Below are 20469 nucleotides of genomic sequence, written 5' to 3'. Positions count from 1 at the left end.
TTCAGGAAACCTTCTTTACAAGAAATAAGCGTGGTGAATTTCTGGGATTAGGGGTTTTGAGGGGGAGTTGTGGGGTTTTGTTTGTTTTGTCAGGGAGTTGTTAGCGTTTTTGGGGGGTTGGTTTTTTGTGTGTTGTTTGTCTTTTTCTCTCTAGTATTGTCTGAATCTCTAGAGTATGGATAGGCTAGGGCTCTAGGTATTGTTGATCTCTGGAGATTTTTCCTGTCAAACGCTTTTTGTGTGTGTTACTGACTTATCTGTGGAACATTATGAGAAGAGAAATAGCATTTTGGATAACTTGACTCTTAAAGAGGTAAAAGACCGAGGTGGTGTTATACTTTCACCACTGTACATAGGTACCTTACCTTATTTAGCCCTGTACATTTCAGAATAGTATCTGGTTTTGGTTGTTTTTTTGTTTGTGGGTTTTGTTTGGGTTTGTTTTTTTGTTTTCTCTGTTGTTTTTGTATTAGTAGAATATATGACAGGTGAGTGTTTTTGGAAGAGATAGGTGTCAAAAGATACTATAGTTTAAAGATAAAAGATAATTTGTGTAATCCACGGTAAATCTTCTGTACTTCTTTGCATATGCATACAGAAAAAGCACACCACTTTGTTTCTTACATCTACTAAAATACTAAATTGATCATATATTAAATTGAGTTTTGGTATGTTTGGATTGGGTTTTTTTTTTTTTGTTCTATTTTTTAACCACTTGAGATGCTGGTACTCTGTGCCTTCCTCTGGCCTTTGTTTAGTAATGTTAAAGATTCTGCTTATCTTGGGTTACCACAAAAATGCATTTGCTTGTTTCAGAAGCTGAAGCAATGGATTAGACTTTCTTTACATACATGCTTAAAATCTTTCAGAAATCGGAAATGTACTTCCTAAAATGGTCATTCATTTAACAGGTGCAATAAATAACTAAAATTTAAATACCTTACTCTCTTTGCTTGAGAGTAGGCTAAGTAATACTACTTGGTTTAAGAAGCTAATGGCTTTCCTTCAAAACTGAATGAAACGTTATGCACTGCAAGCAGAACTCTTGAGCAGCTTTTTAAAAGGATGTTTCTCTCATTTATCTGAAGAAAACCAAGAATATGCAGTATAAAGCTTTTTGTCACATGAAACTTCTAAAGCTGTTTTGTTCATCTCTTGTATCACAAACACTAGTGCAGAAAGTTTTTTAACCTGAGTGACCCATTCACATCTCTCTTCTTTATCTTTTTCTGTGGTTTTCTTTTTATGTTTAGGGAAGGTCATGATTCCTGAGGTTGCTGACATTCCTTACACACACAGCATGCTATGCTGAAATTAAAATAAATATAGTTGTTAGTATAAACAAGATAGAGTTTTAAGTGTGGAGTTTGCTTGATACTGCAGCATGGCAGCCCAGTTAGGAACTACTTTTTTTTTTAGATGTTAAGTGACTGTTAGCAATTAGATTAATTCTTGTCATCTCTGCAATACTTAACACTGAAAAATGTGTAGTTGTGTGACTCGGATTACACTGATTTTAAAAGCCGTGTCACTGTCTGAAGTGTGACACAAGGGTGTCTCTCTAACCTACCATCTTACACAGTTGTATACCTTTTCTGTCACCATGGATGTGATTTACATGTGGTTTGTATGTTTTCTGCTAAAGAGTAGCAAGTTGGATATACATTGTATTGATAGTGATTATAACTTGTCTTTGCGAAAGTTCTGGGGTTTTCTGAAAAGGGAGGAGTTGGAATTTCTTCACTGTGACTGACAGGTCTGATATTGCTTCATCAGTTGCTGAAGCATGAGCAAACACAGGAATGGGGGAGTGGCAAACCTGATTATGTGGGAGAAGGAGCCTAGGAAAATAGTTTAGGGTAGTCTCTTAGCACCTACAGATTTTTCCTTATGCTTCAGTCTAAGGTATAAGCCTATTAAAAAGGTAGATGGTTTATGTGATTATGTAGTTTCACATATTAATTTAATTATCATAGCAAATAGCGACGTGGAGAATTAACTCATTAAAAGGTTTGAACACCTTGAGAATCATGGAATAGTTAGGGTTGGAAAAGACGTTAAGATCACTGAATTGGTGAAATGTTCTCTTACGTTAACTTGTACTTAAGTGAGCTCTCCAGTTGTGCATTTGTCTTTGTAGTGCCATAATAGTCAGAACATGTCCATAGTTTGCCTTTATTTAGAATCATAGAATAGTTAGGGTTGGAAAGAACCTTAAGATCATCTGGTTCCAGCCCCCCTGCCATGGGCAGGGACACCTCACACCAAACCATGTTACCCAAGGCTCTGTCCAACCTGGTCTTGAACACCGCCAGGGATGGAGCATTCACAGCTTCCTTGGGCAACCCATTCCAGTGCCTCACCACCCTAACAGAAGTTCTTTAGAACTTCTTCCTTATATCCAGTCTAAACTTCCCCTGTTTAAGTGAAATGAAAGATGAATATGTGTGACTTCTTAATGTTCAAGACACTGTAATAGTAAGCAGAGCCAGCTTTTTGGGAAGGTTCAAAATGTACTCCCTGGCTTAAAACAGCATTAGTCTAGCTCAGAGTATGAGTATAGGCTACACATAATGAAATGCCATTTATGGTACCTGCTCTACTGCTGCAGTCTTCAATAAATGAAAACCTGTCATCCCTTGACTGTTGCTGAAACAAGGATTTACTTGTTTTAATATATATTTTAGGACTGTGGGAAGCTTGCCACTTTCCTACAGATATCAGGCCAGCCTGTACTTGCAGGGCCTGCTACAAAATGCTGAAGGTAGCAGAACCCAGTCTGGCAGAGAAGGTGGTGCTCAGTCTTTGTTGTCTAGGTAGCGAAGCCCATCAGAAAAACGAAATACTGTTTTTCAGAAAAAATGCATTACATTCCTTTATCTGAGCTGATCTTCAGCCAAATAGTGCTCACATGTGCTGGTGCAAAGGGAAAACAAACCTTGATAATTAGACCTGTGAAACTGTCATGTGGCAGATTGATCCTGCTGGAGCAAGAGGTTTCATCTGGAATTTTGACACTTGCAGGAAGTACTGTTACCTGAAAGCTGGGATACACACCTGCTTGAGAAGATTTTAGCTTTATTGAGATTTTTCTTTCCCATTTGAATGTATACATTTGTATACAAGTGGTTGATGGCCCCAGATTCTGAAGGACCGACTGTATTTTGTTTGTTATAAAACCTGTTTTCTTTTTATTATTATGTGGGCAGAAGCAAAACAGTATTTAAAAGGTATGGATGGGGAGACAGGACTTTTTAAAGAAGAATGACTAGTGCTTAGAATGGTTGATAGTTGATCTCTTAATACGACTTAACTATGCACGTGTAGAAACTGTTTTTGTGAGCCGTCTGATCTCATGTTGCTTATTTCTCGCTAATGCCATCTGCTGGCAACATGCAGAATATCTTCAGTTTGCATCATACTTACGAATACAAATGGTAGAAAATGACCCAGAACATGAGTTATTTCACTTGCAGACTGAAAATTATTTGAGGGGGAGGTTAAAAATATGGGTAGCTTTGCTTTTCTAAATTGATCTGAGACAATACTATGTTCCTGTTTTCAAGTTACAGGAATGTCTTAAATCATTGCAGCCCAGGAGCATGGGGAAAACTTTTCTTCTGATGCTTTTTGTTTATTTACTTGTGAATATTTTGTACCATTTTGAATTACCTCAATGCTTTAAAAAAATACATGAATTTTAGCAAAATGCCGTGGTCAGTTTGTCATGGTAATATCTGTTAATTTTAGCGCATAATATTAGGATTTTAGTTTACACTTCAGATATATTGTAACGCAAACATTAGTTTTGATGAAGACTAAAAATACCATCAGTATCTCCCTTAGTTAGACACTAAAGGTGTTGCTGGTTTAAGTTGAAAAATGTGGTATACTCAGAAGATTGGCAAGCTTAATACCTCAGTGTTACAGAACTGGCTTATATTCAAAAATAAAAGCAAGGAGAAGCCCCTAGTGTTCATTCAGATCTGAACACTTACACGTTTTCTTCCTGAAAACTAGCTGCTTGGGATGCCCATAAAAATGCCAATGGTAAGATTAGGGTGGGTGTCTCTAATACAGTAAATACCTTGCTACTTGAGCCCTGCTATTTGAGTAAAAATAATATTTTAAATTGATTTTAAATTGAGTCATGTTTCATGCTTGAATCATCTGTACAAGTAAATATTTTACCAAAAGGTACTCCTTCCCAAAGCTCCGCAATTCTGAGATGCTTGTTTAAGAAGGCCTTGTCCTCTGGACAAACAATAGTATCGAGGCTGTGTTTGCTGTTTAGGATGAGGGTCATGTGCATGGTGGGTAGAAGAGGTGTAACAAGGAATTTGGTGAAAGGCATGTTAAAGTGTTGGCAGACCTGCCTGCCAAAGCTGGAAGATTGTCTACTTCTGTGGAGAAATGATACTCATTCTGTGCTGCTTATGGGGTGAATACCGCTTTTCACCTGACTGCAGTGGAAGCCTACAATGATTAATTTTTAGCTTCAGTGAATGCTCCCCCACCTCCTTGCTGTATCTGTTTCCTCCACACTGTTCTCCACCCCAGTCTAGCATTTGAGTGGATAAATGGGACAATAACAGGTATATTCAAAGCTCTGGTGAGCATCTATTATAATTCAAAGAAGTATCGGTGGCCCCCCATGATAAGCATTTGAAAAACATTTGCTGAAAGCTGGTTTTGCTCTAATTTTGTATTTAAGTTAAAACTTCTAGTACAAATATTTAATTTCCTTTGTGTCTCCCCTGATTTTCTCCCACCCTCTTACTGGCTTTCCTTGCTCAGGTAAAGCAGTGCTTTTTTTCTTTTTTAACCCTGTACTCTGAATTTAGTTCATGAGTATTAAAATAGTTGGAAATTAATGCATTTGTTTTCCTTATTTTGTTTTTGGAAGCTTAATGCTTCTGCTTCCCACAACTGTTAAGCCTCTAAATATTAAACTTGGTTCTGTTAAGTGGTTTAAAAATTTCCAGAGTGGGAAGAAATGGTTTTAGGGAGTCAGGTGTACAGTGTTGCCTCCTAATTTGAAAGAGATTTAGAACACCTTTTTAATTTTTGTAGTCAGTCAGAGCTCTATTTTTTTTTTTTTTTTTTTTTTTATTTATTTTTTGGACATTTCCGTTCTGGTATTTTTCACTGAATGCTCCTGTGTTGAAATAGCTGGTATTTAGGTCATGGTAATACTTAATCTTAATCAAGGAAACTCTCCTGTATTAATTGTGGCATTGCTGAAGGATGGATAGTACCTGAATTCCCCACTTCCTGCTTGAAAGCTGAGTATTTTCCATATACTGATACAAACAGGACCTGTGTTGAGTGTTGAATGCATAGGGAGTAAGAGTAACTGTGCTACTGTTTGTCCCTTTGAATAAGTGTTGGAGAGTAGCAGTAGAAGAAATACAGTGTTCAAGACCGTCTTGAACTGGAGAAAGATAAGTTAATTTCTGCCCTAGCTGTGATGGATAGTGGGGTAGTGACTCGTTCACAGGCATTTTGGTTGGCTAGATCAACAGAAGGATTAACCGGATGATATTAATGGTGTATGACTGCTGCACAAATGCATTATGTCAGTAAATAGGTAAAGGCAAATCTCTTGGAGAGGCGTAGCTTTTCCAGCTTCCATTTGGTGGTTTGGTTGTTCTGTTGTTTGGGTGTTTTTTGGGGTTTTGGGTGGTTTTTGGGGTTTTGGGTTGTTTGTTTTGTTGGGTTATTTTAAGTCATGGGTTTCCACCTGGCACAGTCTGAGCTGCTTCTAGAAGATAATTCCAACAAACTCTGAATAAAATAATTTTGAAGTTGAGGAGTGGTGTAAGAGAGTAAATGAGGATTTTTCTGGGTTGGTAACGAAGGGCGAGTGTTGTCAGAGTTGTGTTTTATCTCATGCTAGTCAGAAGTTGTATTTCTGTCAGTAATTAACATGATTTGTGGACTCACATGTTTGCTCACTCCCTGAAAAAATGGAGCCTGGGGGACTCTTAGACATTAATGGTTTAGAAAAAAGAGGGTTGTTTGTTTTGTTTTTTTTTTTTCCTTTGGATTGTAGAAATGTAAAAGAAATAATAGTTAAAACACTACTGGGTGATGACTTTAATTTGATCATGTAGTAAACTCACATGGGGAAATGGGCCCATTGGTAGTAGGGTGCTTTCAAACAGACGTGAAAATACTGCGTATTGTTTTTGGAAAGCTCATGGCTTATTATATTCATAGAAAAAATGTTACCAACAAATATAAGTTGCTGCTGTCCTTTTAAATCAAATTAGTATCACTTCATGGCATAACAAAAAAGCCTCTATTTAATATCTTGCCATCAAAGAAAAAAATGCTTTGTTTTTTTCTTTAAACTTAAGAATTTACTTTAAGAATTACTTTATGTAAAAACTCAGTTCAAGGAATTAGAATGTTTCTCATAGGAAGTAGACTTCATGCATAGTGAAACTAAAATTAGAAAGTGAACAAGGCTTGATCTGTGATACAGGTCAAAAGCCACTTCAGTTTTCAATATTGATATTTTGTCCTGCCTTTCAAGGAAAACAAAACAAAACAAAAACCAGTCCAACCAAAACCTCCCAAAACTACCCAACCCCAAAAAAAAAACCCCAACCACTAAAACCCAGGCAAACCCAGAATATTTAGGTAAGTAAGTTCATTTGAAGCTTGTCCTGGTGTGATTAAATCATATGCTGGAGTGGAAAAGCTACAAGTTACTGACTGAAAGTGCCTCCGTCATGACAGTGTCTATGTAAATGCTTGCATGTATGCACATACGAATGCAACTGCTGAGGAAGGGTAATAAAGTATAATTTCTTGTGCTCAGAAAGATCTATTCTAGTATGCCTTATCTTTTTGTCTTCATGTTGCAGTTTAGTGCATATAAACCATAGTTTGCCTATTAAAGAAGGTGCTGCTTTTCACTCCCAAACCCTCTCTCACAGTTTCTTACCTTCTTTTTTTCTATTTCAAGATAAATCGGGAAGCTGCCTTTTTACATAGGTTTGCCCTACTTGTGATTTGTGTTTGCAGAAACCGCACCCTCGTGCCTTGACTAGTGGTCTGTATGGATGCTTATGGGGGGTGCAGTAATGCTGCCACTAGATGTCATTGCAGAACTGAATAGTATTGGTGGTGGTGCAGGCATGTGAGAGTTTGCAGTTGCATCTCAGCTTCTATCTTTTGACGTAATTAAGCTGAAGTCCTTTCTGCAGCTTCTGTTACAACCCTCCAGGCGTGGGCATACATCCTGATGACTCCCTGAGGAAGTGTGTAACACGCTTTTCTGTCCCAGATTTGCAAGTTATGTCATGTGATTCAGCGTGCGCTTTTTTGAGAGAAAAATTTTGTCACTCTGAAGAGGCATAAATTCTCTGCTGCTCTGGAAGCTTAATTTTAAATTAGTGTTTGGCTCTCCCTCTCCTACCACCCTTTATTTTTTTGGAGTGAGGGAGCTGTTGGGGGTCTGTCCATCCACCCCATACCCCTTTGTATGCTCCTTTAAACAGAATCAGCAGGCAATTAATCAGAAGTTGTGAAACAAGTACCTTTAATCTGTGAACATAAGTGACATATTAATTGCTTTTTTTTTTTTTTTCTGTCTTTTGCCTTGCAGACCAGAATCTGTAGAAGCTAGCCCTGTGGTAGTTGAAAAATCGAACAGTTACCCGCACCAGTTGTATACCAGCAGCTCGCATTCACACAGTTACATTGGTTTGCCCTATGCAGTAAGTTTCATGCTAAGTATTCTGTAAAAAATAGATTATGTAAAATATGCTGTTCTTAACTGGAAAAACTCTGATTCACGTTGACATTTTTATATCTTACTGGGAGTTGGGTAGGTTGACTAAAGACGGTTGATTAGAAACGGAATACAGAACGTGATGCACTTACATGCAAAGCATAGTTGAGAGGGTAGAAAACAAGCATGAGCAGTGGCAGAAACAAAATTTTAAACTTAACTAAAAAATAAGTCTCTGAAGTGTTACAAAGTGAATTCTTACTTTGGCTTAAATAACCTTCAGTGTATGAACATTTTAAGAGCTATAACTTACTTTTCCACAAAAATCTAGGACCATAACTATGGTGCTCGGCCGCCTCCAACACCTCCAGCTTCTCCTCCTCCATCAGTGCTTATAAGCAAGAATGAAGTAGGCATATTTACCACTCCCAACTTTGATGAAACCTCCAGTGCTACTACCATCAGTACGTCAGAGGATGGAAGCTATGGAACTGATATTACCAGATGCATTTGTGGCTTTACACATGATGACGGATATATGATCTGTTGTGACAAATGCAGGTAATAGATATTAAAATAATTTAAAAGGTAGAAATTACTTAAAAAAATCCTAATTTGTTTGTGCCTTTTCTTGTGCATTGTTGTTTAATAAAGGTATTCTCCACCCCCCCTCCCCCCCCCCCCAAAAAATAAATCTTTGTTTTGCTCAAGTTATTAATATCATGAAATGAAGACCTAGGGTTTACTTCCTAATCTGCATGTACTGAGCAGTAAAGCATCTTGGTAAATTATGTATATGTGAATCAAGTAACTTGCATAATGCAAAATAAGCTGAAAGAAACTTCTCAAATACTGGTTTCTCTGTGCATGATCTTTGCAATAGGAATTCTTTATTTTCAAAGGACACAGTTATAAGAATTTTCATAGCTGTGAAAAGACTAACCTGGATTCTTCCTGGAGAAGCTGAATTTTAAACATTTAATTTCTGTGTTTGTGCTTAAGCACCTACTTGATCATGGTAAATAAGTAGGTGCTATTAAATACTTGGACTCAGAAAAATTATCTTAGAAAATTTTAAGAGCTCATGTTTTTACTAGGAGAAGACAAACCTGCTGTTTCTGCAGTTACTCAGTATTAGCCTGTATGTTTTTATTCAGTATGCTTAATGAATGCTACTGAATTTATTAGATCATTGTGTATTTCTGAAATGATTTTTATCTAATTAAAACATTAATTTGAGTTCCATTCTTCTGTCTGCTTACATAACGAACTTATTACTAATTTTTGATGGTTCTTGATTCTGATAACCTTTTTGCTTATTCTGAAATGTATTAAGATGTTCTTTCAGCAGTGGAGCTGCAGGCAGTCACCAGTTAGGTAGTGTTTGCTTCTTTTGGAGAAGAGATTCTCCATGAGGAGTTGGTAAGAGTTGTGATAAATTCACAAGTAGCAAGATAACAGTGATTTTTATGTCCCAGTTCTTCTAGCAGTGTGGGGATGAGCATGAAGTCTGTCTGTCCTAGGTTAGCCTGCAGTCTAGCAAGCAGCCTCTTCCCTGACTGTGGGAAGCAGTTAAAGCTCTTCCTGTGCTACACAACTGTGCTACCAGTCATGTGGAATGTGTGTATAAAAACATGTATTCATATTTTGCATTAAAATACCTAAATAAATAAAAAATTGTATATATATAACAGAAAAATAAAGATATTAAGTATACATTTATGAAAGCAAATGGAATCTTTTTATTTAAAACCAAAACTCTTGTTACAGCATAGAGCATAAGTCTTGTTGCTGAGGGTGTTTGTCTCTGTCTTGTCCTCTATTGTGATAATTTACCATTTTTTATTTCCAGTGTTAGAGAAAGATTTCCAAGAGGGAAAGTGAGTCTAAAGAAGCAGAGAGACACCGGGAGACAGCCACAAGATTGGAGTTGCAGTGATCAGTGGAATAGAAAATCAGCTAGCAGAGTGATGACGAAGACAGTGGTTGATATGTAGTTTTAGGCAGTATTCAGTCTGAGTAAAGATCATGATAAAAAAACGGTTTGCACTCTGTCTGCATGCGTGTGTGTATTATGCACACAATTCTAAAAATTGTGCTTAAAATAAAGGTGATTTTTGTTCTTTTTTTATTTTTAAGTGTCTGGCAGCACATTGACTGCATGGGGATTGACAGGCAGCATATTCCTGACATATATCTGTGTGAGCGTTGTCAACCAAGGTGAGTAGTTTGGTTGATTTTGACCTCTTAACTGACCAGATTGAGTAAAGACTATGAAAAAAGGAGGTACTGGAGCAACCAGCAAATAAAACACAGACCATGTAGCATAATCCTGACAATTCTAGTTAAAGGGGCTACATTTCTGAAGTAGTTGATCTTACCAGTCTCAATTCTCTTGTTCCCAGCAGCTTGTTTCACCTCCCTAGGCAGCAGGGATGAACCCTTGTAAAGCTTATCGAAACCGCAGTAACTCCTGGGTCCTCTCTTAGGCTGGCTAATACGTAGATAACCCATTCCATATTCCATTTCATGGCTGTCATATGTTAAGAACATGTATTTCTTAATGTCTTTGATTTTACAGTCCCATTCCAATATGCTGCAGTGCTCACTTGGAGGATTTCTTGCTCTGGTTTGGTTATTTGTATGCCCCCCCTCACATGTCATATCGCGTAACAAGGAGGGCATTTTGTGTGGTAGTAGGTAGTCATCATAGTTGTCCTGTGTTGTGAAGTATAAAATATAAAGTATAAAATGCTACCTGTTATGTTGCAGTTTATTAATTAAACAATGAATACAAGACGTGTGTTCAGAACATCTTAATTGCCAATAAATGATTCTTTTATTTCTGTGAAATAGTTTGAGCCTTACATTGTTTTGAAGAATCTGCAGGAAAATAGTGCAATGTTTAGCTGTAATCTATGGGCCCAACTGCTGTTCTTTCTTGTGAGCTATCGAGTTTCATTTTGCTTTCAAGTGATTTGGATACTTGCACTTGCTTTGCATTAAAGTGGAGTGGAACAGTGCACAACTTAGTTTTTCTAAGTATCTAAACATTCAGCTAATTTGCTGTTTATTCTGCAATAGCTAATGGAAACGCTAACTATAGAAAGGTCTGTTTTAATACTTAGATGTATTGATGTATAAGTGTAAAGAATGGAATAAAACTTATTTTTAATTTCAGGAGTTTAGATAAAGAAAGGGCAGTGCTGTTGCAACGAAGGAAAAGAGAAAATATGTCAGGTGAGTAAAGCTTTAAAGGTTTTGTGTAGTAAAGGTTATAAAATAAGTATGTATCAACTGTATAGACTTCAGAGTATATATACATTGTTCCTTCAATTTTGATAGCCTTCTGCATATAAAGTTTGGTGAATCTTTTACTTGACTTTATCGTTACTGAGATAACATTCAATCACAGTTGTGGCAGTTCTTGTGTTTTATTAAAGGTTGTTGCCACTACTTTTTTTTTCTTATGATTGTGGAGTAATTCGATCTGTTTGTGAACACTGTTAAAGTTTCACAATAATGAAATGTGACTTTTATAATAACCACACTACTTTGAGTAAGCTACTGAAGATAAGATGGAAAATGTTCAGGCTTCTTCTGTGATAAGAGAAAGTTACAAAGTCTGTTTTCTTTATAAAATATTTCTTTTTCACATCTCTGTCATTGTTTTCCTTCATAGTATAGGCTATACTATCCTCTTAAAACTATTCCATTGGAGGTGATATTCCTGGCTCTGAGAATTACATAACTGAGTTTCAGAATGATATAGCACAATCTTAAGAGGGGATCCAGTTCTCCTTGGTTTGCTGTAGATTTGTGTGTGTGTGTTGGTATGTTTTTGAGTTTGACAATGAGAAAAAATGTCTAAACCTGGGCAATACAGTTAGATGATGTTTTGAGGGGTTTTGACCTTTGATAACAGGGTGAGGTGTGTAGTGCATGTATCTTATTTTGATGTCTTTATTGTATGAAGTGAGCTCTCCTACCATTTACAAAATTTCAGAACTCAGCCAGCTTAACTGGTCAGGAGTTCTGTCCAGCCATCACCAAAATGTTGTGGATTTCTTGATTGACAGGTGATACTTTGAAGCTCTGTTACAAAAGTCATAATTCAGGAGATAGTCATCCTCTTAACATGTATTACTTTCAAATCATATCTCTGTGGCTTCTAATACGTAACTTGAATGTGTGCTTGCATCTCTAGTTAATTATAATTTAGCCAGTACATTTGCTTGGCTAAATGAACTTTTTTAATGTTGACTGATATTACATAGTTCAGTCAGAATTACAGTAATTCTGGGTATGAACTGTCTACCAGGACATGGTAGTAAAATTGGCCAATTTTCATAGATGATTCAAGTAGGAAAAGTGAAAATAGCATTATTTTGAGTGTATCTAATTTTGTAAGTATTCAATAGAAAAAGAATGTTACTTGTAACTTAGTTGATTGCATTATTCGGATGCTCTTAGAGAATGTATTTATATAGGGCTTTTTTTCTATAGACTTAAGTAAAATAGGGTTTATCATTTAGATATGAGAATACAATTTTTATTGTAAAATTGTCTAAAGAGTTGCTGGTTTAGCCGTCTTGTATCAAAAGCTAAACAGGCATGAGCAAGTAATAGATCAGTTGGTTTGCCTTTAAAAAAGAGCCTTTAAGTGAACAATTCACATGATAGGAAATTGGATAAGAGTTTTAAACTTTTATGCTTAACCACATCACCTTTTTTCCTGGCAAAAATTTATATTCTATTGTTCTGGGTCTGTGGTTGTATGTGATGGTGCTCGTCTCCTTGTTCAGGTGTAAAAGTTCAGTTCTGATGCAGCTTACTGTGCATTGAATTACTTACTGAAGTTCAGTGGAATGAGAATGTTTGTGAAGCCCCTACTCAGTTGTAGCCTGGATGGTTTGGTTTTGGTTTTTTGTTACTGTTGTTGTGGGATTGTTATTTGGGTGGTTTTTTTGCTTTTGTTGTCTGCTTTTTTGTTTGTTTAGTGTATTTTTGTTTAAGATACAGTATCTAAATTCATAGCTTGTTCAAGGATGTTGCATCAAGCTGTCTGGTCTTGAAATCGGTGCTGATGAAATCGCTGCTTATGGTGAAATGAGTCTGGGCCCATAACTTCTTGTGAAATTTAGAGACTTGCTATCTTGCCTTCCAAGATGCAAAATCTTCCCTTAGTGTGCTTTACCAGGGCTCTTCAAAGTGAAAGCAGGTTATGTAGGTTGGGAAGGGAAGGAGTGTCTCAAAACAACTCTATGTAATTACATGTTTCTTTAAGGTAATTAGTCTTCCCAGTAAATTAAGGCACAGTGTAGTAGACAACATTGAAATGTTGCTTCCCTAAAGAAAGCAGTATTTTGTGGGGTCTTGGGGGTAGAGATGTTTGGCTGTGACAATGATTGTGTAGACACTAGTGTATGGACTATAAACATTGACAATTTCAAGAGGGCTTTGGGTTTTCATTTCTCAGTCTTTGGTTATGCTGCTGTTCATTCTTCTTTGATTAGCCATTTCTTCTGTGTGTGTGTTTTAATGCTAGTCAGAGCAGAGATGTAAACATTCAGAAAACATCATCCATTGCTAATATATAAAGTATAATTATGTGCCTAATAAATTGTTCAAAACAACAACCAAGATGGTAAAATTGGATTGCTTATTATGTTCAGAAGAATCCTGGTTAAGGAATGTTGTGACCAAGAAAAATCCAGAGTAACCAGTAGCTGGAGTTCTTTATTTAGTAAAGAAGGTTTCAAGAATTAGGACTGTTGAGTGCACTGATTAAGGCAACATCCTTCTGAGCTCAGAAGGAATGTGCTCTCACTTTAAGTATTTGTAAAGCCGCCTTCTGTGCAGTTTCAGAAAGTCTTGCTTAGTGTGAAATACATTTACTGGAGGGAAATATTTAGGAAAGCTGCTAAAATGTGAGAAGTCTGTACTGTGCACATGTGAGCACCAGTCTCCTATCTTGTGCATGATCTCTCTTCAAAGCCTCCCCATACTTCACAGCCTTTCATCTTGACAGAACTAGGGTAATCCTATTTCAGGTCAGGAAATGTATTTGTCTGACATAAATGCTGATATATGCTGAATTTAAGGCTTTGGCTTTTAGGTCTGCGGGTACACAGCACAAAGAAAAAGCATGTCAGTGTGTTAATGCTCTCGTTTTAACAAATAAAATAGACTTCCCTTTTCTCTTCCCTGAGTAGCAGGGTGTTACTGTTAGGGGATTTTGAGTAGAGAAGACTTTGGTCTAAGTCTACATATTTATCCTGAAAAAGGCACTTGACGCTGCAAATTGCAGCTGAAATTGTTGATTATAACTTAACACATGAGAGATTAATGGGGCTTCACAAGAAATGCTGGGCTGTCATTAATTTTAATTCCCTCTAGAATACGGTCATCTGAGAGAATCCTACAGCCATAGTACAAGTAAAAGCTATGTAGAAGTGAATGAGTTAACAAACAGATGTTTTTCCATTTTTGTTCTGATTATGCTGGAATATGATAATATAACTTCATTCAAAGAATGGAATTAATGTGGTACCTTTCTTACCTGGTATTACAAACATTTGTTAATTACCAGCTTCTCATTGGCCATTCATTTTCTTGCTGTTGCAACTGTTGGTGGATTTTACATGTGAGTGCTTGAAGTGTTTGTCAGTACCCACTTTTGTTTTTCGAAAGCAGGTGTAGAGGAACGAGTGAATGTTCTTTCCACAGTATGATTCTTTACAGACTATTCTTTGTTTTAAAGATGGGGATACCAGTGCAACAGAGAGTGGTGATGAGGTTCCTGTGGAACTATATACTGCTTTTCAACATACACCAACTACAATTACTTTAACTGCTACAAGAGTTACAAAAGTCAATGATAAGAAAAGGAAAAAAAGTGGAGAGAAAGAACAGAACATAGCAAAATGTAAAAAAGTAAGTGAATGTGGTTTCTATTTTTATAAGTCTAAATGTTATAAATTATATCTGTGACAGCTTTTACCAAGAGAGACTGGTTTTAAAAATCAGGCTATTATTACTAATAATATTTAACAACGTGGGTTTAGCTTGAAATGTAATACTCTGCAGTAAGTGATAAATCTTCCTGCCTCCCCTGCCCTTAATTCAAGTTAATATGTACAAGCCATGAAAGCTAATTTTGTAGCTGAGGCAGAATTCAAAGGAGGAGTTGCATTCAGTGGACCACTTGATATAGTTGGAGGTGAGGCAGAGCAAGCTTTGAATAGCCAAAGAACATTTTGTGTCTGAAAGTCTGCTCAGTTGTGGCTGTTTGCAGTTCAGGAACATTTGCTGTCAGTTTTCCTAGTGTGAATTCATGTCAATTTATTTGAGTTGAAACTGTGTGGAAGTGTGCTGTCAGAAGGTTAGCCACTAAATTCCTTTGGTAAACAGGATACTGGGATTGTACTGTTTAGGTACAGGTGTAAACAATACATGAAGACAAATGTAATACATGTGAAGAAGTACAATGCAGTTGCTTTCTGCGGTTCACTTTCACTGGTTTGGATGAGAATTTTGACCTTTAAAACTTGAAGTCAGAATTAGTTACTGGTGCTTCTTTGGAAATGTTGAGTAAAATGTTTCCTTTGAATGAATGGTTCTGAATTATAAATTCACTACCATGTATTCTTCTGTTAACTCCCAGCATTGTGTGAGATGATCTAAAGGAGATTCTGTTGTAGAATGGCAGACTTCTTTCAAAAGTTAAGATAACTGGACATGTGTGACACCTGCTTCCCCCTCCCCTCTTTCCACAAATAATGTAGTGAAGGATGTGGGCAATTTACAAGTTTACCTGATAAATATGGGCTGTTCCGTAAGTAACACTGCAGTTACTTTACCATGAATTCTGAAATTTTAGAGAGTCATGTTGTAATATGAGAGAAAGGTAGGGGTACCTGGACCAGAGCGCTGACATCCTGTATGCACTTAGCTTCAAATGCCAGATTGGTTTTTAAAATACCCTTTGTGAGATGTAACCTGCTGCCTTCTTGAGATCTCAACGTAGTTTTTTTCTGTTGTTGTGATTTTGCACTTTTTTTTGAGTGGCCCATGTTGAAAAGCTGTTAATTCATTAATAGATTTTTGAAATCATGGAGAGATTTTGAGTTTCCTTCAAAGAATACAAGTATCTAACTTTGTTTCAGGCATTTCGAGAAGGATCCAGGAAATCTTCACGAGTAAAGGTAATGAGATTTTTGTTCGGGTTTTGTTCTGGGTAAACATCTTAATTGTACATTACTTAAATAATATGAAGCATCAAGAGCACAACTGGGGCTGTATGTTAAGTGCTAAAATACTCTTGATAACTAATATACTACATACAGTAAGGTATGAGCACTACATCTTTGTTCTGCAAAGTTAATTTAAATAGTATGGTGTAAATTTGGTTTTCAAGAGCCAGAGGAGGGATTAGGGCTGTGCAAGGGAGTGAAGTTGAGTGCCCAGCTCGCTTGAATGTAGTAGCTCTAACTTCTCAAAGCTCTAAGCAGTAGAAGAATGAAATGGCTATATTGCATTTGAAAGCCAAACTAGCGGTTCTGCTCTCATACTTCCATGTATTCATCTGGTGGGGCTCTACTCGCTAGTGCTGGCATAGTTTAGGGACTTGTGTTGGGATATCTGCTTTGTCAGATTTAAGTGTTGTAGCAGTCTTTAAATTTTCTGCAAGAAAAAAATATGCATGGTGTGAAAACAAAGTGTTTGCCATAGTTTATTCAGCCTTGAGGTATATAAAAATACATGGAACACAATTTACACTTCATATGTGTAAGATGTGACACGATTAGTGAAGGCAGTGTTGGGGAAGAGAATCTGTTTTATGCGTTCTGAATATGGTGTTTGTAAGGTTCCATTGTGGATTTTCATGGTTTTCTTAGCATCACACCTTTTTGAATGCTGTTTGTGTGTTTGGTTCTCTTGAGGTACAAAATAAGTGTGAACAGGTAAATTGAATTGCTGAACCACTTGCTGTTTTATTGATACTTAATAGTGTCTCTGCTCAGGTGGATAGAAAAGGACGCATTGGTTGACTGCAGCCTGTGTGCTGCTTGTGAGGTCTTGAGGTACAATGGCACTTTCTTTAAAAGTGAAACAGGATCTGAAGCACCACAGAAGAAAATTGTTTAGGGTAGAGCACATAAAGGGGGAAGAATGATCTGTGCAAAGCCTGTAACATTAGAGTGACATCCTTAATGTAGTAGGTGTAGGATTAGGAGAGTTTAGTAAGATGTGAAGCGGAAAAATGATACAGTGTGATGTGAGGTTGAAAGGGGAAAATCAGATCTATTATAGGATGGAAGTGGGAGTTCTCTATATTTGCATAGTTCACAAAAGTTGAGTAGGCAGGGAGATCTGACCCTCCAACTGCTGCACTTGGAGATTCATGATGCAGTGCAGTTGTGGGAGGAAGCAATGTCACTCTCCATTCTTAGCCCAGTAAAACCTAGAATCTATATTGAATGGGGGATGTGTTCCTGAACTTCTGTGGTATTTATGGAATGATAAAATTCTGGACAAATGTAATGCTACTGTATTCAACTCAGTGCTTTTAAGTAATGCAGATTTATCAATGGCATACCTTTGCCCTTCATTTTGTGTTTTGTTTAATATCTTTTTCTTACCGTATAATATCTGGTCACTTCAATTTTTAGGGCTCAGCTCCAGAGATTGATCCTACTGACAGTTCGAACTTTGGATGGGAAACAAAAATCAAGGCATGGATGGATCGTTATGAAGAAGCAAATAATAACCAATACAGTGAGGGTGTGCAGAGGGAGGCACAAAAAATAGCTCTGCGATTAGGGAATGGAAATGACAAAAAAGAAGTCAGCACCAGCAATCTGATGTTCAAACCTCCAGTAGAGGTAATGAGCTGTGCCATGTTGTGTTACTGCGTGCTGGTTTGTGCTATGACAGATAGTCATTTAGATGCCTTAGAAAAAAGGGGAAGAGGGGGATATTTTTTTTATTTCCTGTATCCTGTCTCATTGGATCTAAGTAGCAGAGTTTTAACAGCTTTTCAGGATTTGTAGTTGATTTTTGTACATCCTGTGTCACCCCTGGTTATGTTTACACTTGCATATCAGTTCTCATAAAAACAGCAGAGGGGTTAATCTGAGCCTGGACATTGCATTGTCCTTAGACTGTCTTTTGTGGTGGACATAATGCAGTAAACGTTGGTGTCGTGTCTGCTCTGTGAGGAGTACCATTAGTGGTTAGAGTATATAGAAGCACTGAAGTTGGAATATATATATATATATATTTCCTTTTTTTTTTTTTCTTTTCTGGTATGTGTATCAACATGTTAATTGTCCACATTTTTTTAAAGTGTGGTAGGTGTTCTGGATGTTCAGGTCCTCAGAATAGAATTTCATTTACTAGTTCAGATGGTAGGTGATATTCTGATACCAATTCTTATTCTTGTGATCTTGTAAGTTCTAGTTTATGAAGAAATTGTGCAGTGTCTTTTCTGTCCTTAACATCAATTATTTACCAGCTTAAAATCAAAGCCATGTAACAGACATTAGCATTTTGTAGCAAAAATCTCAAGGAGTAGTTACAGTAGCAGATTAATGGAAGCATCTTTGCTTCTTTTCCTCAAAGACCATCATGGCATATGGGACACCCTCCTTAGAGGAATATCCCTGCTTACAGAGCCTTTTGCCTACATAGAGGCTACTTCCTTTTTGATTGGCGATGACAGTTATGAGAGGTGTGAGTTCACTAATTGTCAGGGTATGTATTGGTTTTTAATTAAAAGCCATCCTTCCATCTAAAGATCTGAAAATAAATTTGGAAACTCTCAGGATTCTTTTTTTTCTAATTATTTATTAGTTATTTTTCCTGTTCTGTTTTTCCTTGAATGAATCATGAATGTCCTTTTATGTCTGCATGTTTTGTTTTCCTCTGAAGGAATTGAAGCCTTTTGAAAGTGTTATGCTAAACAGGGCAGCAGTTCATCCTAGTAGTGATGAGAGTTAAGTGCACTAAGGGATACAGTGAGAACATACTGTGACAACATGAATATATTGGTGTTCAGCCATGTACTGGAGAACACAGGCTAAAGTTGCATTGGTGGTGGAGCAGGACAGTTTAATCAGTGCAGTCTGGAGGTTTAATTATAAAAAAGGAGGGGGGTTTACTTCATATAGAATTGTGTACTAGCTGTGAAAGTGTAATCTGCTATTCATAATGGGAAAAATGTAGAAAATGATACTTCATGAATTAACTTATGTCTTTATAGAGCTACGTGCAAAAAAACAAGAAAATTTTAAAAGCTGCCAAAGACTTGCCTCCTGATGCACTTATTATTGAATACAGAGGGAAGTTCATGCTGAGAGAACAGTTTGAAGCTAATGGATATTTCTTTAAAAGGTTTGTTTATTCCAAATGTTTTATAAGGTAACTATTAAAACTCTGTTTTGCCAAATTCTTGCCTTAAGTATGAGTGGGTTTTTGTTATCAGTAGAGTCTTGCATTTTACTGTTGTCTGATAAAAAAATAATTGCAGCTGGAATCTGGTCTCCCCCTTGTCTTCTGGATATCCTTACAGATCTGTTCAGGAGTTAGTTTCTTTTTTCTTTGTTCTTCCCTGGTTACAGGATTCCTGCATTCTTGGTTGGGTAGTTGTGCACCTTAAACCAGAGGTTGGCAGGTTCTACCATCCTAAAATAATTCAGAAGGTAATGGCAAAGACATTCTCTTTTGTGAGAGAAAGAGTTTTAAGTTCATGTCCTGGGTTCAGCTGTAGCAGTTACTTTTCTCCTTCATAGTAGCTGGTGCAGTGCTGTGTTTCAGCTTTAGTCTGAGAACAATGCTAATAACACACCAGTGTTTTAGTTGTTGCTAAGTAATGCTTACCCTGATCAAGGACTTCTCAGTCTCTCATTCTCTGCCAGTGAGGAGGGGCATGGAAAGCTGGGAGAAAGCAGAGACAAGAGACCTGACCCAGAGTAGCCAAAGGGGTATTCCATACCAGAGCACATCATGCCCAGTATATAAACTGGAGGGAGTCACCCAGAAGGGTGTGCTTAAACCATGACAGTCCATCAGGCTGAGACAGAGTTGGATGCAGGTCAGCTTGGAGCCATTTTACTGCCAGAGTTTTCCAGCTGGTCAAGTTACTGAGCAGTCGGTGACTGTTTCCTTCTTCCTGTGGATTATTTTCAGTGCTGCCATTAACTGCATAGACACATCTACATGGGAAACTGAGGAGGCCTGCTGGAGGAGATAAAATGCAGAGCTTCTGCTCAGTGAAGATGAAAGGGTTCCCTGGCATATGTAATAGCAGAACTTAAAGCATGTCTTGGCAAAGTATTTAGGTGGCTCTCTTTCTTCAGGAGAGTTGGGTGCTAGTGATAGTGTGGGTGCTAGGTAGGAATGTGGAGGTGTTATTTTATCCTATTTTTTTAGATGGCTCTGTGAGGCACCTAAATTTCTGCCCCAGTTTCATTTTAGGACCTGCTGCAAGAAAAGTGTAAGAAAGACGAAGAATCTTATCCTGATGTCTTCCACATAAAGGGCCTGCCCTGTTCCTGTTCCTCCCTTTCGATCCTATGCAGAAGAATTGCATTCAGGGCTGTAACTCAAATTTACGGTGTTCTGAGAATACATTTGGAGAATGTACTGATAAGAATCATGAAGCTTAAATTTAAACATGCTATTCTCAGATGTATGATGTCAAACATCATGTTACAAAGCTA

General features: G+C 37.2%; 1 protein-coding gene across 6 annotated transcripts in view; it reads left to right on the top strand.

Annotated features, from left to right (window-relative positions):
* KMT2E (lysine methyltransferase 2E (inactive)) overlaps positions 1–20469 on the top strand; it is a 59155-nt gene that overhangs the window by 18016 nt on the left and 20670 nt on the right. For all 6 annotated transcript variants that reach the window (XR_010609898.1, XM_065666315.1, XM_065666294.1 and 3 more), the window contains 8 exons: positions 7619–7730; positions 8076–8305; positions 9884–9964; positions 10926–10984; positions 14508–14680; positions 15913–15951; positions 17419–17631; positions 19011–19141. Coding sequence is in view for 5 of the 6 variants with exons in the window: in XM_065666315.1 (XP_065522387.1) it covers positions 7619–7730; positions 8076–8305; positions 9884–9964; positions 10926–10984; positions 14508–14680; positions 15913–15951; positions 17419–17631; positions 19011–19141 (1038 nt within the window). In the remaining variant the exon portion in view is untranslated. The remainder of the gene's footprint in view (positions 1–7618; positions 7731–8075; positions 8306–9883; positions 9965–10925; positions 10985–14507; positions 14681–15912; positions 15952–17418; positions 17632–19010; positions 19142–20469) is intronic.

Source organism: Lathamus discolor, chromosome 1 (assembly GCF_037157495.1).
Source record: "Lathamus discolor isolate bLatDis1 chromosome 1, bLatDis1.hap1, whole genome shotgun sequence".
In the NCBI taxonomy this organism is placed as follows: domain Eukaryota; kingdom Metazoa; phylum Chordata; class Aves; order Psittaciformes; family Psittacidae; genus Lathamus; species Lathamus discolor.
This window is presented reverse-complemented; position numbering and strand designations above follow the sequence as displayed.